Here is a 23,542-nt window from a genome sequence, read left to right as displayed (position 1 = left end):
GCTGCTTCCAGAGTGATGATGGTAGTGAGGTGACTGAAGCAGACTCACATGGTCTATCATCCAAGTAGGGATATTACTGTGATAGATGCAAGGAACTGATGTGAGGTTAGACGTTGATGAATTGGAAGTATTTAGAATATTACAGAATCTCAGTGTAAATATGAATGTGGGATTGGAAGGGATATCAGCTTGCATATTATTGGATTGTGTAAAGAAATTGGTATTGCCGTTTAACTTTATTCTCAGCTCTATGTCTTTGAAATAATACCTAAAATAATACCCACATTCATGTATCTCACTCCTTTTCTTTAAGGAAAAAGATTATGTAATCTTTAGATATTTAATTTGTTTATTTTTCATATAAGGTTGTGAAATACTGTTTCCTCTATCAATATAAATATGAGAATGGCATTCCTGGATAATACTCGCTGATTACAAACTAATATTTATCTGTTTTTGGATGTTGTTACATGATTTTCACTGTATATTTACATCTTGGATAATTGCTTTATTTTTATTTTTTTCTTTCCAGAATGTGCCAATATTTTGAAGAATAATTTGGAGAATTCTATTTAAATAATAAGTTTTTTGTTGTCTTTAGGCATTTAATCACACGGCTCAGTATGATGCTGCTATATCCGACTACTTTCGAAAGCAGTACAGTCAAGGAGTATCTCAGTTAACACTTAGATATGGAATGAATCCTCATCAGAAACCTGCACAGATATATACCATCAATTCTTCTCTTCCATTCACTGGTAAATAGCAATTACTCATAAATGCAAGTATATGACACTACCCTTTTTTTAAATAATGTTCACTTAAATTTCTTTATTTACAAACTTTCTTTAGATCATTGTGTCACAAGTTTATCATAGTGGCACTTTGGTAGTGAATGATAAAAACATCTGTATTGATATTAGCAGGTAGCTTTTTGACTGTTGAATGTAGTGGCGGCCTATGAAAATTTTACAGCACCCCCACTTAAAATTTTTCTTATTTTCTTATTGCTGCATATACAGCAATAAAAAAAAAATAATTCCTTTCTTCCTAATCAGTAATCAGTTTATTAATAAGTAAATTTACATATTACAAAAATTGCTTTATTAAAAATATTTCACCCTCACTATGAACACACACCAATAATAAAAGTTTCGTACACAGAAATAGCGCACGTGCATACAATATATTTGTAGCGACACTACTCGTTGAGCAGTATCGGTTTCGACACTCCGTTAGATCACAGTGCATTTGTTTCGTGTAACGATAATTGAGAAAATATAATTCTTTTCATATTTTCAACAGTGACACTCGTCATAATTCAGCCTTGTATTTATAATAAATAATTATGTTATTTTAACAGAATGAAATAAGATTTACCAAAAATATTTCACCCTCACCACGAACATATACCAATAATAAAAGTTTTGTATCTCACAGAAATAATGCCCGCAAGCATACAATTTATCTGTAGTGACACTGCTCAACGAGCAGTGTCAGATTCACTTGTTACATGCAATGACAAATGCAAACAAATATCAACGAGTCTAGCCGGAACTGACTGAACGTGATAATTCCGACACCGAGTTAGATCGCAGTGTATTTGTTTTGTAATCTAAAGCATTAATCAAACAATTCCAATTATTAACTATTCAATCAATGTTGAAACATAAGCTGTAACCTTTAACATGTTGTAGTGCATTTATATGTTGTATGACTGTTATTATTTATAAACACAACAAAATTTAATTTTTTCGTTTTTTTCCTTGGGGGTGCTACAGTCGCAGTGTTTATGTGCAAGTTGCCACTGGTTAAATGTTTACTAACTAACTTCAGTATGATGTGGTTGATAACATTCTTTCTTATTGTGAAATACTGTTTCCTTTAACTATATAGATATGGGAAGAATGTCCCCATGCATTCCTACATTAAACAATCATTGTATATAAACTATATTTTTTTTATCTTTTTTTTTTGTGTTGTAGATTTCCACTGCATATAGTTAATTCTTGGGTAATTTCTTTATTTTTTCTCTCTTATCAACTACATGTAAACTAGTTTTTTTTTATGCTTCAGTGGATGTAGCATAAATACTGTCACTGGGTGTCAATAATCTCATAATTATATCAATAATCATAATTGCAGTCGATAATGGTGAAGTCTCTGAGACTACTGTTTTAGAGAAGTTACCATGTTCTGCTGTACCAGTTTGCCAGTGACTCCCCCCCCCCCGTGTGTGTGTGGGTGGGTGTGGGTCATCAGCTTCTGAAAGCAGGCTCAGATTTGTACTCTTGTCTACTACATGAGTAGAAAGTGCTATTGCAAAATCGATACTATCTCTTTTTCAAACAATACAATGTCTTGAAGAATTTAGGATATGTCTGATGATGTTGAAACTGAAGTAGTAGATAGAATTTAAAAAAATAAATTCTTTTCCATCCAGGTCTATAAAAGTTAGATGTTTTTTGTCACTTTACATGCTAACTGTTTTCTTACTTTAATCTGTTTTAAAAGCTTCTGATTGCTTTTTTATAGTCAAAGGTGTGTTGTATACTTAGTGCCCACAAACTTTTATGAACTTCGAATGAATTTCTTTTGGCATTAAACCTTCTTTTACAAAGAATTTTATAATCTCATGATGCTTAATTTTATTCATTTCAAGGGATACAGACAACACTTTTGCTTCAGACAGTGTTGAAGGAAAAATAAAACTACTTGATAGGATGACTTGCAATTTGACATGGATGCTTATGACAGATGTACCAACTTAGAAAAAAAAATCTTGCCGATAGTGTTGCCATCTATGGTCTAGGCCGAGAACTTTTCAGACCACCCTCGTATAAGTAGTTTTGCATGTGTGTGTGTGTGTGTAATCGTTACAATTATAGTTCATGGAATAATGGGTGGGCTAAGTTTTTTTTTTTATTATATTTTGATTTTTTTAAAAAAAAATTTTACATCATTCAAAAACACTGGTCTAGAACATAATTTCCCAACCGGTGGTACGTATCGTGGGGTACGTTCTGGGCCATTCAGGGGTACACAAAAAAATAATCAGTAATGGTGGAAAAACAAGTAAAGTAAACAAAATGCAAAACTTTAGTATATTAAACAATAAATGTTAAGTTTGAATCGCCACTAATTGGAGTAAATTCACTAATGTAAAACTCACATTAGTGAATGATGATTGATGAGGGCATGGCTATGAACCCCTCCCCCAAACCACTCTTCTACCAATCATTACACATATTTCATGCATCACTTTTGTCACCCCCATCCTCTTTTCCAGAACAATCGCCTGTTACTAAGAAATGGCCTTTGCGATAACAAACCTTCCACTGACTTCCATTTGCAACGTTTCTAGAACCTCCAAAAATATAAATACATCCGTATCTGTTTGATCAGTTCAGTTGTTGACTGAGTATAAGTAAGTGCGTTGTCTTTAATTGCAAGTCTTTTCAAGTAGTTTTTTATTTAATGTTTAACGTAAATGAATTGTCAAACCCTCTCACCTGGATATTTAACTTAAGTTTGAACTCTGGTATGGTCCCTAGGGAGTGGAAGTTAGGCAAAGTGGTTCCTTTGCATAAGGGTGGCTCTAAAACTGCGGTATTGAATTACAGACCAATCACCATCTCAGGAGTAGTGGTAAAAGTATTGGAAAAGTTGGTTAAAGACAAAATTCAAGAATGGGTGGATCAGGATATGATACTCTATAGAGGCCAACATGGTTTTGTTAAAGGTAGATCCTGCCTTAGCAATCTATTAACTATTCATAATAGAATAACATCTGCGTTGGACAAAGGAACTGGCTACACAGTGGTACTTCTGGATTTTGCTAAGGCTTTTGACAGGATACCCCATAGAACACTGTTACGCAAATTGGAGCAGATGGGAATGGATATTAAATTGGTGATATGGATAGGAGAATGGCTCAGGGAGAGATACCATAAGGTGGTGTATGGAGGAGCCGAGTCCAGAATGAGGCAGGTGACCAGTGGTGTGCCTCAGGGCTCTGTGCTTGGGCCAATGTTGTTTAATTTGTATATAAATGATATAGGAAACGGCTTAAAGGGAGATATTCAGTTGTTTGCTGATGATGCAAAGTTGTGTAGTGCAATAAAAAATCAAGCTGATGTTGAAAGTTTGCAGGAGGATTTAAATAAGCTGGTAAAATGGGCAAAAGAAAATGGATGTCAGTTCAATGTGGAAAAGTGTAAAGTCATGCATTTTGGGATTAAAAGATTACCAGCTGTGTACTACATCGATGGAAAGGTACTCCAAGAGATTGATGAGGCTAGGGACTTAGGGGTATTGGTAGATAGGGAGATGAAGTTCAGAGGACACATTGCTAAGGTGTCCAAGATTGCACATAGGATTACTTGGTTGTTGAGGAACACACTGACATCCAGAGATAAAGAGGTTATTATTCCCCTTTATAAAGCATTGATACTTCCACATTTGGATTACTGTGCTCAGGTCTGGTCACCTGGATTCCTTGGAGATGAGGAGGCTGTGGAGAGGGTTCAGAGAAGAGTGACCAAGTTGGTGAGTGATATAAAAAATGCTCCCTACATTGATAGATTGAGAGCTTGTGGATTGCAGAGATTGGTTGATAGGCGAAGAAGAGGGGATATGATAGAAACATTCAAATTACTAAAAGGTTTTTATAGGATTGATGCAGGGGAAATGTTTCAGCTGTGTGATAGTGATGGAAGAACAAGAGGTCATCTCTGGAAATTAAAGAAGAGTGTGGTTAACAAAGGTGTCAGAACAAGGTTTTTTGCCTGGAGGGTGGTGAATGAGTGGAATTCATTGCCTGACTTAGTTGTGAGCTCTTCGTCTGTAAATGAATTCAAGAAGAGATATGACAGATATTGTTTTGCTAGTTTGGGTCTCCCGCGATGAGTCTACTGACTCCATGGAGATACCCGTAATAATAATAATAATAATAATAATAATAATAACGTAGTTTCAGTTATTATTGTCAGTGATTTTTAAGCATGTCAGTTATGGATCAATGGTTGAAAACAGGAATGGTTAAAAAAACCAAAGCATGATGTGGATTGTAACCATCGGCAAGTACTTCTCAACACATGTCTGCAGCTACAAGTACACCCATATCAGGAGATAGTAAAAAGGCGCATGCCTCAGGTACTACACAGAAGAAAAGGAAATACTGTGAAGAGTATATATTAAATATGGGTTTTCATTTGTAGGGGATGATGACTGTCCTAACCCTTTGTGTGTGTGTGGGGAAGTATTATCCAACAGTTGCATTAAACCCTCTCTACTCATGCGATGTTTATAAACTAAACATTCTATCTATAAAAACAAAGAAATACATTATTTTCAGTACTTAGAAAAGCTTCCAAATGTAACTTCATACATGATGTCAAGAAAGAAAGACAATGAGAATGCAGTTGAGGCTTCCTACCATATTGCTTATTGCATAGCTAAATGTGGTAAAAATCACACCATAGCTGAAGATTTAATTTCTCCTTGTATTAAGGATGCCGTTTTTTGTATGTTTGGGGAAGAACATGTCCGCAAAATCGATACTATCTCTTTTTCAAACAATACAATGTCTTGAAGAATTTAGGATATGTCTGATGATGTTGAAACTGAAGTAGTAGATAGAATTTAAAAAAATAAATTCTTTTCCATCCAGGTCGATAAAAGTTAGATGTTGTCGATTTATCTATTTTGCTCGCCATCACGAGGTACTTGACAGAAAATGAAATTGAGGAAAAACCTCTTGTTTTGTTACCCATTGACAGAGCGTACCACAAGCGAAGATATTTTTAATGTGATCGATGGTTATTTCATTGAAAAGGACATTAGTTGGTTGAATTGTTGTGGTGGATGCACTGACAGAGCCAACTCTATGTCAGGTTGTTTTATAAGCCTATGTAGCCAAGTTAAAGAAGTAGCTCCCCATGTACCATGGAGTCACTGCTGCATTCATAGACAAACTCTTGCATCCAAGCCTCTTCCTAGTAAACTGAAAGACGTTCTTGATGAGGCTGTAAAAGTTGTAAATTTTATTAAGTCACAACCCATGAAACTCCAGATTGCTTTAAATATTATGCAAAAGTAGCACTCCGTATGCACAAAATGCATACGGAGGTAAGGGGGCTATCTCGTGGTAAAGTACTTGCACAGCTGTTTGAACTTAGACATGAAGCCCAGATTTTTTTGAGGACCATCCACAAGTGGAAAAAAGGTTGGGAACCACTGGTCTAGAATATTTTCAGGCTTCTAATTAGAGGAGGTTTCACACTGAGCAATGAAATTCATCTCACCTAAAAGTTAACAAATTGCTTCATATTGGTGGTCACACAAGGTAAAATTTAAGCTATAGTATTAACAAAAGCATATAAATTTATTGGGGGGAGGTGTCCATGATACACGTAGCTGTGATATATTTGGCAACCGTGGTACTCCACCCAGGCTAACACCTGACTGGTGAGCCAGCATAAATTTTTCAAATGATTGAGGCACTGTCTGCACCTGGTAGTTTGGATCGTAATCTCATGCAGGTTTCATCTCTAGTAGAATGCTCTCCCTCAGCCATTTGCAAAACAATCATAGGCAGTAATGCTTGGTCTGACTTTGAAAGAACTAAACATAGAAAATTTGCTACCCATACCAATGATAGTTGTGCCTTTTAGTCCCTTGCAATGCTTCTGGGTGCAATTTCTGTTCATTTCTACACCCCCCCCCCCCCCCCCCCATCTCTCTTTGATATATTGCGATATCACCTAAAGGCAAAGCTGACCTTCTGTCATAATTTTTTCATTCCAAGTATCTCATGCAGAGATGATTATGATAAATTATCTCCAACTTTACCTGGAATGTTGCATCATATGTCTACTACTGTGTGGCCTTTTGCAGAAAGTCAGCAGAAGAATCTTGAATAACCGGAATAAAGAAAAAGAAAAAAAAAGAAGCCTTCTGATCCTGATGGCATCCTATCAGTTTTGCTTGACATGCACTTCTGAACTAACACCTGTTCTTTATAATCTCTACTCTATATCACTTAGCTGGCACTACTCCATAGCATGTAAGCAAGCCCATATATATTCAATTAAAAAAAAGTGTCTACCATCAGCCTGTTCTCACATTAATGATGTTTGAAATAATGAAGAAGGCCATCAGTGGTCAACTTCTTCAACACCAGGAAACTGTTAACTAATTGGCAACCAGCAGTAAGATTCCTCCAATCAAGATCCACAACAGATACCCTTTGCCTGCTTCACCCACTTCTGAACACATACTGTGAAAAAGTTTGGAGAAACTTGTGATGTTATGCTTGACATTTCCTGTGGACATTTTTGATAGGGCATTTGATAAGTCATTTGATAGGGTTTGGCATAAAGGATTTCTCAGCAAATTGCCATCTTAAGGTCTGCCTTCCACCCTTTGTAATTGGATTGCCAGTCATCTCTTGGATTATTTACTGCTTGTTGTAGTAGAGAGTGCTCTTTTCATTTTTTCCTATTATTTCACCCACCTTCTTTTTCATATACATAAAGAACCTTCTTTTAATAGCCTCAAATTTTGCTGATGACAGCACTTCTCTTGCTGTGAAAAACCTTTAATCTATCCAAAACACAATTTTATATTTTTTCTCCCTTCCTAGTTCTCCTTTCTTGCCTTTGCTCAGCAGTGATAATGCTCAGCTTTAATAGTCAAGATCAGATCTTGTTAGTACAAAGATATCACTTCTATATTATCTTGGCATTCTTTTTTCACTCAAGATGTTACTTTTCATCTAGTAACTGTACAAATCACAGGTCTACCCGACTTTGGAATTCTATTTTCGGATTTTTATTGGCGTACCTTAAGATATCTCGAAAAAATTTTGATGCTGTTCAGAAGAGATCAGTTTGGCTAATTGACAATCCCTCTCTCACAGAGAGTCTCTCTCTCTCTCGCCACTGTCTCATAGATCAGTTTTTTTGCACTCTTTCTCTGCTACAGATATTTCCATGGCATTGTTCATCAGAATTAGCATCCATCATTTGCCGGCCTGGTTGGCCGAGTGGTTAGCGTATCTTCTCTCCAGCCAAAAGGCTGTGGGTTTGAATCCTGCCATGAGCATGGATGTTTGTGATTGTCTGTGGAAAAACTAGTGCTGGTAGATGGCGTTGGTGGATTTGAGTGATGGAGACAGAGCTGTAGAGCAAGTGCCCTCCCTCGATGAGTCTTTGGACTCCCTGGAGAAGTAAAATAATAAGATAGACCTCAATAAAGGTTGAAACCAGTCTGGGTAGTGACCTTCTCTCACTCATAATGTAGAACAGTAATACAGCTCCTAGGAGCTGGGTTTCACATTATGGGGAAATATCAAGAATAGTGATTGGAGCTTGCTCCACCCTTACCATGAGTTGCCTCAGTGTTGCACTCCCTAAAGGGTCAGTTGTAACACTATCCAGGTATTTGCTTATGCTTGGACTCACCGAACTTTATATATTTACTATATTCGGCATGAAACTCTTTGAGTTTCTTATTCGGCTATGAAACAATATGGGATGTAATATCCTTTAACTTAAATAAGTTTATGTCGCCAAATTGAAGCCTTTGGCTCTTCATATAATTAATAAGTAAAATAATAATAATAATAGTAATGTTTGGATGAGGATGACATCCTGACACGATAAATGGAAGGCTATGGTGTTTTGCGAAGATAGAAAAAAGGGAAGTAGCGTGCTATTGATGATAGAAAAAGTTATGTCCATACACGGTAGATATGCAAGAGGGAAATAGTGACAGTAGTTTTGAGGTGGTATGGTGTGAGATAGAAGTGAATAGAATGAAATACTTAGTTGGATGTTGCTATGGAGCTGGTGATGTGGATAGTTTATGTGCCATCCAGTTGTTTTCGACTCTTGGTGATCCTGTCAACAAAGGCTCTGCATTCCACTCAGCCTCTTGTTCTTTCTTTCAGTAATTGTAAGTTCAAGTTGGTAAGTTCTTTTGTTGTCCATCCAACTCTTTTGTGGTCTTCTTCTCATTCCCTCAATCTTCCCCAACATAACTGCCTTCTCCAATGATTCATCAGCTTACATAATATGACCAAAGTACATCAACTTCTGATTAGCAATCATCACCCTCCAAGGAGCATTCTGTCTTTATATTTTCTAAAACCTTCTTATTGGTCATTCTTGCAGTCCATGAGATTTTTAATAGTCTCCTCCACACCCATAAGTCAAATGAATCAATTCGCTTTCTGTCTTCTTAACAATTCGGTAGATGGCGTTGATGTAGTTGCAGTTAGGTGGTGGATTGAGTAGTGGAGACAGAGCTGTAGAGCAGGTACCCTTCCTTGATGAGTCCTTAGACTCCCTGGAGGTGTCATGTAATAATAATCATTCACACTCCCCCCCCCCCCTTCCAATTTCTACTAAATCTATAATAAGACAAGCAGCTGGCACCAACATCTTTTTACAGTTACATTACTGAGTCACCAACTCACCAAACCTGCTACTCTCATTCATTTTTTTTTTGTTCCATCTACCTTTGTTCTGTAGAACACCCATGACATATTCTCTATTCTCCAAAGATTGCAACTCTAGCTCTTCAAATGATTATTGTTCTCTTGATCCCTGCTTATACATGACATCTATTTGCTATAGGCTTTGTGTCCTGTCATGTGTGGGAGTGATATATAAAAAAATAAATAAATCCTCTTAATGTCTTTTCATTTCCCAAAAGGATTTAGGCAGCACTGTTTTAGCCCTTACTTTTTTTTTTTTTTAGTCATTCGTAACTAGTCAGGTCTGCACGGTTAGCCAAGTGGCTATGTACTTTGCAACCATATGCCTGGGAAAGAAGTGTCCTGGGTTTGATTCCTGTCGCTGATGTGAGGCGCTTAGGATCTTTCTCAGACATAGCCAAGTTAGCTGGTCGTGGGCATGGACTGCAGGGTTTTTCTCCCCAGTTTATCTGGGGTTTTTCCTCCTGCAACTAGGCAAATCTGCCTTGAGAACATAACGCTTCTACAGACATACATAGGGCCCAACCATCTTATCCTCATATAACAGTTGCAGTTGTAAGGAATAGAAACCCTCATAAAGGTAATAAAAAAAAAATAAAGAAATAAAAAAGGAATAGAAACACCATAAAGGTAAAAGAGAGAAAGATTGAGAAAGAAAAAAGAAGGTAACCAGTCAGTCAGTCAGTCTTCATTTTTCACTGTCATGCATTTCTGTGGTATGTTACACATAAAGTTATATTTCCTAATCCTAACTTACTCATGTAATTGTGTGTTGTGTGGTCACTTGTTCAAAGTTATCAGATTAAAAACTTATCTTTCTCCTGAAGGTTGAGAGGATACCTACACCAGAGATTTACTAATTCTGGAGTTACCTGTGGAGGGAGGGTAGGGGGTTTAGAAAATGTGCCTCTAGTCATTGATCTGAATTAGACAAAGTTTCTGCCGAACTGGAATTATGAAAGTAACTATAAAGCTGCAGTGACACCTAACTTTAATTTATAATATAAATTATATATCTGTAAAAATTATTTTTTATACAGTTACATTTTTAACTGCCTGTCGAATTTTTTTTTAGTTGAAAATGGATCACCAGGTTTTATCAATCTCTGTGATGCTCTTAATGCTTGGCAGTTAGTTGCAGAACTTAAAAAGGCTTTAGGTTTATCAGCTGCAGCATCATTCAAACATGTCAGTCCTGCAGGTATGTAATTTTACCTTTTCTTCTCATAAAATATGAATACCTAGATAGTAAATAACATTAAATATACGAATGAATCACATCCTGCCTATTCAAAAACAAAAAGTTATACAATGTTTGAACACCACTGCAGAGACCAGCAGTGTGTCAGATAATTTGATTCTGTATATTTTGCACTTTTTTTGTAGACTTTACTGAAAAAACACTTCTCTGAAGCATACACAATGCTTTTGTTAGTTCATGAATTTCATTACCAAAAAAAAAAAAAAAGTAAATAAATGATATATAATTTATGCTAGAAGTTTGTTAAATTTTTAATTAAGGCAAGAATCATGAACTTCAAAGTTCATGATTCTCATAAGTATAATTTTTCTTAAAAATTCAGTTCAGTATGTTTCAACAACCAAAACACACACAGAGACACAGTGGATTCTGGTTAATTGGGCCACATCAAGCAGTAATTTCATTGTAGAAATTGAGAGTAGCCTGTTATTTTATTTTTATTTTATTTTTTTTTGATTGACTGTAATTAAACAAAATCAACACAGGTATCTAGTGCATATATAGCACTACCTTCATTGCCTTCCTGCATGAAATAGAGTTGTAATCCAGTAATAAATTTTCTAGGATTCGTTCAATCTCGGGAGTATCATCCTCTTGCTTGTTCTTCTAATGTTCTGTGATGTTTCTGATGTGGTACACGTCTAATAGGATGTAAATTTTTACTATCAATCATATTTGGCATATCCATGACTGAATGCTTAATACCACAGTAAGCAAAACAGTTTTGAATGATCTTGTTGCTTATTTCTCACCAATTATTGGTCACAAACTGTACTGCTTGTAAAAGATTAACTTTATGCTGACCCTTAGCAGTTGGCAAGAACCAGTAAAAGTTTATTTGATTTCCATTGTAATTCCATGGTCATAAACTCATAAGTCACTTAAAAAATTCAGATGTCATTCACACATTTTTGTTTGCATGGTTCTGAACTAGTAAACTCTCCATTCTAATCCTTTTAATCCTTATAATCCTAATCCCTTTTAAACCAATTTTTAATTGGTTTAAAAGGGATTAGAAAAGGTTTAAATTGGAATAATTGGAAAATAATTATTCCAATTACTAACAGATTTAGTTCAACAGTTTCTAACATATTTGAATACTATAACACTGTTACACAATTCATTGCTTTGTTACACAATTTCATTGATCCAAACAGAGCAGCATGTTTATAACACATCCAATGTGGCATAATAAAACAGCCCTGTTGTGTCAGCATTGCAGATGCCATCAGCACTAATTTGAAGAGTGTGTGATTTTTCTAATGCTCCATGTGGTTGAGGTTACTAGCTGGCCCAATTAAATAGCTTTGCATCCCAAATAACTGAAGCAAAATAGCTGTCCTGATTAAGTAATGGACCAATTAACTGGAATCTACTTTGTATATCTGTGTACACACACACAGTTTATCTGAACTAAACTCTCCATTCTAATTCTTTTAAGCATTGATGTTAATCCTGTTTATATGAACTAAATCTGTCAATAACAGATTTAATTCACAGTTTCTTACATATATGAATATTATAGCACTGCTATTTTTGCCCTAGTGTCAAGGGCATCTTCAGTATGACTTTCAAACTAAACAACTAGAACATTAGTTCATGCTGTTTTCACACATTTGATTTGTTTCTCACAAGGATATAAACACACACAACATATGTGTGTGTCCGTACAGTTAGCCGAGTGGCTACACATCTCGCAACCATATGCCTGGGAAAGGAATGTCTTGGGTTCGATTCCCATTGCTGATGTGAGGAGCTTAGGATCTTTCTCAGACATAGCCAAGTTAGCTGGTCTTGGGCATGGACTTGCAGGGTTTTTCATCCTGCAAGCAGTCAAACCGGCCTTGAGAACTCAGTGCTTCTACAGACGTAGGATACACTGGGAGGACTAGTGCTAACCACCTTATCCTTGAGTACAGTTGCAGTTAAATGAATAGAAAACCCTTGACACCACAAAGCAAAAGAGGGGAAAAAGGAAGAAGATATATATATATATGTAGGTAGGTCAAATTCATTTCATCTGTCTTTGATACTCAAACTAATTAGACTAATAGCCATATGGTTTAATGATATTTATTATAACTTAACAACTTTTATTATAAGATCCAAATACTTTAATCACATTTTAACTTCTTATTTATTTATTTTTTTCTTTTTAACAACTGATTTAAAAATGAAAAGAGACATTTTAAAACACTAGGTGCTGTAAAAAATGTTTATCTTATGTGCATTTGCAAGAGTTGCAAACTATTATGTTATTAGTATTCTAAAAATATGAATAATAAATGAAAAAAAAATAATAACATACAGTTTCTAATAAGTTCCCCAGATTTTGATCATAGATAGTCATTATTGAAGTTTAGGTTGGAAAGATGTAGAAGAACCTCAGCACTCTGAAGAGGCATTGGAATTTGTAGGTGCTTCTATGTAGTGACGTTGTATCAGTCCAAAGAATCCTGTGGCTAATGTTAATCCCACGTTCTGCAAAGCCAGACTTGTGATATTTAATCAGATTATTACAGTAATACCCTTAGCACTTAGGACTTTCCTAGAATGCAGAGTGCTAACTGAAACAGCACTAAATTATGTCATTATAATATTCTATAATGACATAATTTATTCAATAAGTGAAAATACAAAATACAGTAGGACAATAATGAACTTTTATTGAGAAATTTTTTATGAAAGTTATTAATTGTACTCTATTTTAGTTGAGGGGAATGGACTGTGGTTCTTCCATGAAGAAGACCCACAGTCTTCCATGTTATTCCCTAATATATTGGTTGTATTAATGAAGTGGTATATTAGTTGCCGAAACTCTTATCTACATTTGCCAAAGAGTGCACGTTTAAAGATAAATATTATATATCAAGTTTTGTGATTGTACCCATGGAAAAACAAAGATATCAGTTATGCATGATTATAGAAATCTGTTTGACAGACAATTTCAGTAAATTGTTAATTTTAAAATTAAATTAATAATTTACTATAAAAATATATAAAGCAGAATCTACATAAAAATTCATTAAAACAAGATAGAAGAGATATAATCCATTCATGGCTTATGAATGCACTCAGGCCATGAAGTAAGTGGCATGTAAGGCTGCATCTTTGTAATTTCAGTTGCCTTGCTATAATTCCTAGCTTTTTCTTATAGCAAAAGTTATGCTTTATGCTCCCCCTCCCCCCAACTACAAATTCCTCCCACTAAGCCAGTCTGTTTTCCATCCTGATGATAGGCTAGAGAAACTGAGTGCTGTGTACTTGAATCATTTGAAATAGAACACCAAGTATCTAAATATAAAGTCTTAAAATTTTATTCTTGCCTCATATGAGTAATATCTGTTAACAGTTAGTTGTTCATAATCTGAATTATGGTATATTAGTACATATCATAATCCATATTTTAATAGAAGTATCAAAGAAAGTATTTTATTTAAAGTATGTTTCCTGTTGTTGAAATAGGAGCAGCTGTTTCCACCCCATTTAGTATTGAACAGGCAAAAGTTTGTATGGTCGAGGATCTCTTTGAATCCCTCACACCTATAGCTATTGCTTATTCTAAAGCAAGAGGTAAGTTTTGTATAATCTATTATTAAAATTACACTATCCTTTTTTTTCCCTTCCTTTTTGCTTTGTTTTATTGTGTAGGGTATTCAATGGCAAACAATTAAAATAATTCAGACAATTTCTTCACATAACAAGCATTTTCATAACATTAACTCGAAAGAAATGCATATATTTGTAAAGATTAAAGCAGATAATAAACAAATATTACAAGCATAAACATAATAAAATCAAAATAGAGATGTGAATTTGGTTTATGTAAGTCAGGATTTCAAGGTTATTCACCTTTATATTATTATTATTATTATTATTATTATTATTATTATTATTATTATTATTATTATTATTATTACATGACACCTCCAGGGAGCCCAAAGACTCATCGAGGGAGGGCACCTACTCTATAATTCTCTGCTCCACCAACCGTAACTACCATCATCATCTATACCAATGCCATCTACTGCCCACCACCACTAGATTATCACCGACAATCATAAACATCCATGCCCACAGTGGGATTCGAACCCGCAGCCTGGAGAGCAGATACCTAACCACTCAACCAACCAGGCTGGCATATGCATATTCCAAATGAAAATTTTCAGAATCTTGCTAAGTAGTAAAGTTATCTTTAATTCTTAGATATATAAGCCTTAAAGAAGCGTACATAATAGTCTAACAAAGTTCCTTCTAATGTCTTCATTTTTAATATAATTCTGCCATTGATACTAATCTGTTTAGGCCTCTAATTTTTTTCAGAACTCTCATATCTGACTAATCTTTGATCAAGTGCTTTATTTATGACTCAACTCTCAGATCCATAACTTAAAACTAGTTTGAACACTGTCTTGTATGCTGCTAGTTTAGGGTTTTGACTAATTTCTCTCTTATTCTATATAAATTTATTCATCTGGTTCCACACTATACCAGCTTGCTTATTCTGTTGTCTATTTCCAAATTTAATTTGCCATCTTCACAAAAAAACTGTGCCTGAATAGCTGAAATAATTTACTTATTCTATATGTGCTTCTTCATTGAGAATACAGCTGAAATTTTCTATGTTCCTGCCTATTTTCATAGTTTTGGGTTTTTTTATTGCTGATTTCAATGTCAAATTTGTTACAGCTGTTATGCAATTTAGTTAGAGCAACCTGGAGACTTGCACTGGGTGTTTTTAGAAGTACAACATCTGCATAAAGCAGAGAACTATGTTTGATATCTCTGATTTTAATATCAGGTTTAATGCCACTTTCTTTCATAATGCAATCCATGATGATGAATAAGAGAGGGAGATAATGTGCATCCTTATCTTACTCCTGATTTTACATCAAACCACCTTCCCATATTTCCTTCAATTCTAACTGGTGACTTATGCTTTACATATAGACTATGCACTGCTCTGTATAATGTCCCATTTACCATATAATTGTAGTGTTTTGTAAAGCCTTTCTCTGTGCATCACCTTGTCAAGTGAAAATCTGATCTTGATAATCTCTATTTAGCCTAAAGCCAACTTATTCTTCTCCTACTTTCTCTTCCACAATTTTTCTCAACCTCTTTTCAAGTATGCTTGCATAAATCTTACCTGGAACTCTTGGAGACATTCCTCTGTAATTTTCACATTCAGCTTTGTGACCTTTTTTATAGATGGGAACTATGAGAGCTCAACTCCAATCATCTGGAATTTGACCTTCTGACCAAGCCTTCTGAATTGTGCAGTGTAGCCACTGCAAAACTTTTATACCTCCATATTTGAGAATTTCTGGTCAAATATCATCTTCTCCAGCTGTTTTTCCACATTTCAAAAACTTTTACATTTCAAGAATTATGATTAACTTAAATTATTAAACTGCTATTATCTTCTCACTGAATTCAATATACTTGTATTTTTATTTTATTTTTTTCATTAAATTTAGTACCTCACTTCAGCATTTTAATATTTTAAGATTGTCCTGTAAAAAATCAGAACAGTTGACTACTCTACCCAGTAGTTGACTACTCTACCTACTCTACTTTATATCATCTACAAAGAGGGAAATTTTATTCTTAACATTTGAACCTAAATCATTCATGAATATATGAATTATGAATATATACTTATTGCATTACCAAATAAACATGGTGGGTTTGAAATGAGTAATCATCATGAGTGACTTCAATTGTGTGAACATTGATTGGATAGTGGTGAAATGAGAAGAATGAAACTAAAATTATCGAGCTTCTGTGAGATAACTTCCTCAAGCAGTCTGTTTACAGAAGGAACTCAAGGTCAAAGAGTGTTAGATCTGATTATAATGTTGTGGGGAGGAGGTAGTTAAAGAAATGACAGTGAACAGGCTGTACTGACTCATGAAGTGGCTAAGTTTATGGATGTTCCATTCAGAAAAGCTTACATACTGAACCACAAAGGAGAAAACTGTGACCAGGTGAGGAGCATACTAGGCTCTGTACCATGGTATGCTTTGCTAGATGCAAAGAATATCTTGGCAGTACATGTAAGGCATTTAAAAAATACCTAAATGATTCAGTATCGGAATATGTCCCTAGAGTTCAAAGAATAAATAGGGAAGGAATGAAATGGGTGTGTAATCTTAATCCCAATTAAGTAAGAGATTCGTATGGAAAGGATTAAGTGGAAGAAATACTGAGTGCATAAGGATGATGTCAGTTATGAAAATTATAAGGAACAGGCCAAAAGAGTTACAACTGTTGTAAGAAAAGCTGAGTCTGAATATGATAAGAAACTGGCTCTATGAGCTAAGGAAAACCCCAAAATAATTCTGTCATTATGCTGCATGTGAAAGAATAAGTATGAAAGAATAATTCTGCCGAATGTAGATGTATGCATGTAATAAATGCAGAAGAAATTATTCAACTAATGAGTTACCATTTTGCTAAAAGCTACTGAACTGGTAGATACAATATCGAATTCACTGCTATCTCTTCACTGGATGAAGAAACTGAAACTCAGGTATATGAGGAGAAGGCACTAGAGCTGTTAAAAAAAAAACTGAAAAAGAATTTGACAATACAGGCTGATCGGATATCAGTGTGGATGCTAAAAGAGTGTTTGGCTGAACTGGCTGTTCCTTTAATCAGTCTATATAATATGAGCTTCAGAACAGGGAAGATTCCACAGGGGTGAAAAGAATGCATGATAGTACTTGCATAAGGTTGTGTAAACCTTTATGAAAACCATGATTTGTGCCCAAGAATATCCTGGATTGATTTCTAATTAATTTTTTCATTAGAAAGGCTTGCTGGTCTGTAATTATCTGGTTTATGAGACTATTTTCAATTTTAGCAGTTCATCAAAGATGATCACAAGTGGATTAATTGGTTTTAGTCCTATAGGTTCATCATTGAAAAGGGATTTGATGTTATATTCATGCTTATTTTCATAGTCTTAGTTGATATTTAACCCAAATTTAACACAAATGTGTGTGTGTGTGTGTGTGTGTGGAGGTTGTTAATTTTATGGCAAGTTTGTAGGTGGGGATATATGTTAATAATAAAAGACTCGTGGAAAAGCTTCATCTTTAATTGTAAATTTTTGTCTATATTTCATAGTCATCTTTAGTACAGAAATGGAACAGCAGATTATACAAATAAAAGAATTATAAAAAGCACCACTACAGTAAGGTAACAAAATGGCCATCAGCTTCCTAATTATTACAAAAAAAAGTGTATACAATTAATTAAACAAATTAGGAAAGATTAGCAGATTAAAAAAGTACTATCACTTATAAAGAGATTATCAGATTATGTAGACTATCAGATCTGTTTAAGTTTGGCCAATTAAGTGATGCTTCACAAGTTTCCTTATAAAGATTCCTAAAGAAATTTGCTCTTATGTGGGATTTTTAGCCCTATTCCAGAGGAATCTGTGCTTCATAGAGATGACATGTTCAGCAAGCCCATATTTCATGCACTCATGGTACTTGATATAAGACTTATGTTCTTCATGATCAATAAAAGCATAAGTTTAAAAGACTTACTTAGTTGACTAAATAATGTGAATTTTTGCTGCTTTCAAACAAAGTGCCATGAGGATCACATGTAATGGCAGTGGTGCAGAATCGAAGTATAATGCATGCTCGAGCATGCATGAATGAAAAGGATGCAGTAACTAGTAAACAGCTGGAGAGGACTGTTGGGAAGTACAGATATGTTGAGATAGGAAAGTATTTTTGGAACTAGTGAGAAAAAGTTCTATTCATATCGCTGGAATAACCGTTGTGGAAGAAATTTATAGGAACTTTGGCTTGACAAATGCTTTCTCATATAGAAAGAGAAATGCTTATCAGATACTGAAGGTTCCATTGGTACAGTAATGATTGAGTAGCTGTTTCAGAGAATAGATACAGCAAGTTGATTTTTAGGTGTCAGATTATTTTTCCTTGGAAGTCCTTTGTACAGGAAGAGGAAAAAGTTTGGGAATCTCGAAGAGGAAAGTAGAAAGAAAAACATTTTGTGTGATTTTTTTTCTAGATGCCATTAAAAGGGGAATGCTAATCAGTGTTCAAAATTGAGGATTTTATTATTCAGTTGTGAAACTTTATATCTCTTAACAATGCACAGGAAATCTATCATTAATTTCAAAATTTTCATAAGAGAAAAAGTGATTTTCAAGATAAGGAACTGCTTCTGCTGAAGAAAAAAGAAAGTGCTTTGTTTAACTTTTATTGGAAGCACAACTGAGTTTGGGAGAACAGATGTTATTTTTAGTGTAATTTTAGGTCCAGATAAGATTTGATTTGTTTAATTATCTTTGTAGATTTTAAGTTTCTGTTATTGAAGTAAAATTCATAATATTGCATATGTTTTTAAAAGTGTATCTTTAGTATTAATAAACTTTTTTTCTTTTTTTTTGTAAATAGAGGTGTGAAGACTCAATTAACCTAATTATTATTGAAGTTAAGCTTGAATTTTGAAGATAGAGAATTATCATAACAAAATTCCTGTATCTGGGATCTTACTGATGTGCTTAGATTTCAGTATAGATATCTGATATCATTCACAGCCTATTTCTACAGTAGTAGGTGCAATTGATGATCGGGATTTAATCAATAATAAGCTTTTTACAAATAATAAAAGTTTAACAACTTTCACATTGTCCATAATAAGACAAGTCACAGGAGGAAGGTTTTCTATGGTTCTATGTGAGTTTTCTGTCCTTTATCATTAATAGTATGCTGATTTATGGTTTTCCATTTTCAAAAGACTGTATGCTATCAGTGATTGGTTGTGGGGGGATTGGGTTTGGACATCTCTCTCCCTCCTTTGTTAAAAATTCTATTCACTTTGAAACCTTAATAATTAAAAACTTAAGCTGAAAGATGCAGATATCATAATCAGCTTTGATATTACTTCATTGTTTACCAGTGTACCACTGCACCAGAGGTCCTTGACCATATTAAGCCACATGTCCATCCTTGTCATATTTGACATATATTCAGGTTATTTTTCTTGGAAAGGAAAAATTTACAAACAGCTAGATGGAACCACAATGGATTCTCCTCTTCCTACTGTCTTTTCTTGACACTTTCTGTATGGAATTTCTAGAAAACTAAGCACCCCATACAGATCTAAAGTCAAGAGTCTCGTCTATGCAGATGACGTGGTTGCTATTTAGTCTCTTCTCTCAGAAACATTAAATTCATGTTTAGCCAACATCCAAAAATACACTTTGGTAGTAAGTATCTAGAAGGGGGAGACAGTTAAAAAGAGAAACTGTCTCCCCCCTTTTAGACACACAAGTTACATACTATCAGATGGTTCATTATCCTGTTCTGTTTATAGAACACACATACACAAGAAGATACATAAGCAATTGCAAATTGCACCATCACCCATCCTAACAGTATGGTTTCCTTAAAACAATTACACACAGAGCCAGGGCTTTGTGTTCAACTATCACAGCTATCTACTGAAGTTATGTACCTTGGCAACACTTCATCTAATGGCTATGACACCTATAAAATAGACAATGTACTGCATGCCTCCTCAAACAATGCACAAGTCGCAGCAAAACTGTTTCCATCTCTTATATCCAGGACATTTTTTAAAAGATAGCTAAAATTCTACACAAATAAAATCTGCATGCTATTTCCAAACTACACATCCAGCTAAAAATCTTCATCTTCTTTCTTGTACCTTTCTTATAAAGTTTCTTGTAACTACAACTTAGCCTACTTTGGACAGACTAGTAGATCTGTTAACATCCACTTTGAACATAAAAACTACCCACAATTATCTGTATGCTGAGTGAAGACTTGGAAGACCGTGCTTTGAATATTCCTTCATATAGGATTATATGGAAAATGGCAACTGCACAGAAGTTGTTATAGGTCTGAAAGACTATTTTTGGAATCAGTATTGACTATGAAGCACTCCTTCAATCAACAAATATGGCTATATTAATTTGTCAAAGGTTCGGGAGACTTATTTATTCTAGACCACATTTAGCCTGAATTTTCTAAATTAACTTTGTTTTTATCCAAACCCCTAGAGAGCACCTTTTTAGGACATTAATTACAATTTGAATTCTTTCTACAATTGTCTAATTAAGTGCTGTGCATTTGTCACATTTATTTGTGCTTTGAAGGTGCTGGTTGGAAATATTAGCAATTTCAATAAATTAATTCATTATTTTCTTCTGGTGTTGTTTATATTGTGAGCCACTGCTACGAATAACCAACAATTGAACTGAGTGATTTATTGGAGTTTTGTTTTGCCTAACTTCTTCAACATCAAATTCATCCTTTTTTTATATTGTGCTGCACAATATGTAATGTCATTTCAGTTTTCTTACCAAGAAGAATGCAGAACTGAAGAAAAAATAAACTATACCTATCTTTTTTAAAAACATTTATGTCACACTGTACACCCTTTCCCAGGGTGTTCAGTATGAAACAATATGCATAATGATAACAAAACTTCTGGGCTGATATTTGACATAGAAAGATATAGATTGCTATGGAGATTGACTATACCTATCTTAAATTTTCGTTTTCATGGAATCCCATATTTGGCATTTTTGTATGGAGAAAGCTTTATTTTTAATATAATCATATCAACTTTATTGAAATAAATAAGGTGATTTTGTAATTATTGAAGAAGCGCCTAAAAGATTTTATTTGGCAATGTAAATTAATAGAAATAGGGGATATTATAATTCCATCCTTATATCATAGCCAAATGTAGAAACTTAGTTTTGAAAATAGACCAGAGAGTTTATGAGAATACAATTCTCAACATCAGAGTTGCCTTGGCTTTCACTACTTAAAAGACATGAGCACTGCCCAGGAACCTGTAGAATCGCCTTTTTATTATTGCTTTTAGGTTTCACTGGCTGACAGCTGTTTCAAGGTTCTCATCAGAGACCAGGCAGAAACCCTTACTTTAGAAACTTTACAATTACGTATTAACCAAGAGTTCACTTATGAAAAATGCAACTCTCTAACATAGGATTGCTAGTATTGAACAGAGAAATTTTGCCTTAAGGTTTCTGAGGAGAACCAGCATCTCAAAAGAGCTATCAAGCTAGTGAAACCTAAAAGCACTGATAAAAGGTGAATATATATGGGCTTCTAGTTCGAGCTTGTCTTTTGAGTAGTGAAAGCCAAGGCAACTTTAATGCCGAGTGTTATATTCTCATAAACTCTAGTCTATTTTCAAAACTTAAGTTCCTCTACATTCGACCATGAAATAAGGATAGATTTATGATATCTCCTATTTCTGTGAAGGAGATTTGTTTCTAGAAGATTGCTGTTTCAATAACCCTTTCTGTCCTAGTGATTCCAACTGGAATCACTAACTGTCTTGGCTTTCATAGCCCATATTTCGTGGTGAATGATTCCAATTGGTATCGTATGTCGTAGTTCCATTTCTTTAATATAATAACAGGTATGTATTATACGTATAAATCTTACCAATATCGATTTTTATGACTTGGTAGAATAATATGCATATATTGGATTATAGACTATAAGCTCAGAAGTTGAATATTTGCTACCAGAATATAATGATTCCATATGGAATCAGTTGGTCAGAATTCCTATCCTGAAATGTATTTTTCATCAAAATACTTGATACTCTTGCTCTTTTAGACCTAAAGACAAAATAAATGGAAAGAAAAATTTTTTTCACTTGGAAAAAAAAATTCTGGTCAGAAAGGGATAATAACAATAACAGAATAGTTAACTTTGCCATGTGGATGGAATACTATTACAGGAAAAAGCATAATAAAACTGTTTTCTATATGGGGAAAAAAAAAAAAAAGTAGTTGTATTATGATAGTCTTTACCAATGGTGACCCTGTACAGGGTCACCATTGGTAAAGACTATCATAATACAACTACTTTTTTTCTTTTACTGGTAAAGTAGAAGAAAAGATCTTATTGAAAATGATTGTGATCATTTTCAGTATATTATACTGTCAAGGAACAACTATGCCGTGTGAATTCTCCAGACTTAATAAAATTATTCTAATGCTTTTTGTCAGTTGAGAAGAAGATTCCAAAGCTAATCTTTTTTTCTTGAATAATCAATTAGAAATTATCATGAAGGTTAGGATCTCATTTCTTGTTTTCTTCAGAACTTCAAGATTTTAAGATTACAGTTGAAGAATTGCCTTTCTTATATTTAAATAGAATACATGCAATCATGTATTAGCATGTTTTTCACACCTGTGTCAGCCTAGGCTGAATGTGTGAATACACGTGTGCAACAAGTTTAGATTTATGTTTATTAATATATGCACCACATATCTTCTATTTATTTTGTTAAATGTGTCTTTTTTTTGTCCATGATTCTCTGTTTATTTTCTTTAAAGTTAAATAAATTTTAATTTCTGCTTAGTTGTCATTTTTGAGAACTAATGTTAGCACCTAGACAGAAATTGTAACACTAAATAAACATAATATCTGCGAAAACGTATCTGTGAAATTTGCAGAGTGCGGTTAGAGTGTGGTTAGATGATAATAAAGGAGTGAATGTGTGTAGAAAATGTAGGGAGAATGAGGAATTGAAGTGTATTTCAGATCGTGAGTGTGATGTTTTTGTCAAACTTCAGAATGAAGAAAATAGGAATATGACAAGAAACGGCAAGGTTGTACTAGAGAATTGTGAGAGTGTGAATGTAGAAAGTGTGAATGATAGTATTAATGGTTTTACAGAGAATAAAAAAGATGAGATAGATGCAATGAGTGAGA

The 23,542-nt window shown here is 34.3% G+C and overlaps 1 protein-coding gene across 1 annotated transcript in view; it reads left to right on the top strand.

Moving 5' to 3' along the window:
* Window positions 1-23,542, top strand: part of LOC150100206 (bifunctional purine biosynthesis protein ATIC) — a 307,282-nt gene that overhangs the window by 142,409 nt on the left and 141,331 nt on the right. The window contains exons 8-10 of the mRNA XM_090403041.1: window positions 602-758; window positions 10,578-10,703; window positions 14,229-14,336. Coding sequence (XP_090259167.1) covers window positions 602-758; window positions 10,578-10,703; window positions 14,229-14,336 — 391 coding nt within the window. The remainder of the gene's footprint in view (window positions 1-601; window positions 759-10,577; window positions 10,704-14,228; window positions 14,337-23,542) is intronic.

Source organism: Typopeltis vanoorti, chromosome 13 (assembly GCF_054136105.1).
Source record: "Typopeltis vanoorti isolate ZY-2024b chromosome 13, IOZ_Tvanoo_1.0, whole genome shotgun sequence".
NCBI classification, from domain to species: domain Eukaryota; kingdom Metazoa; phylum Arthropoda; class Arachnida; order Uropygi; family Thelyphonidae; genus Typopeltis; species Typopeltis vanoorti.
Note: the sequence above shows the minus strand (reverse complement) of the source record. Positions and strands in the feature narration are given on the sequence as shown.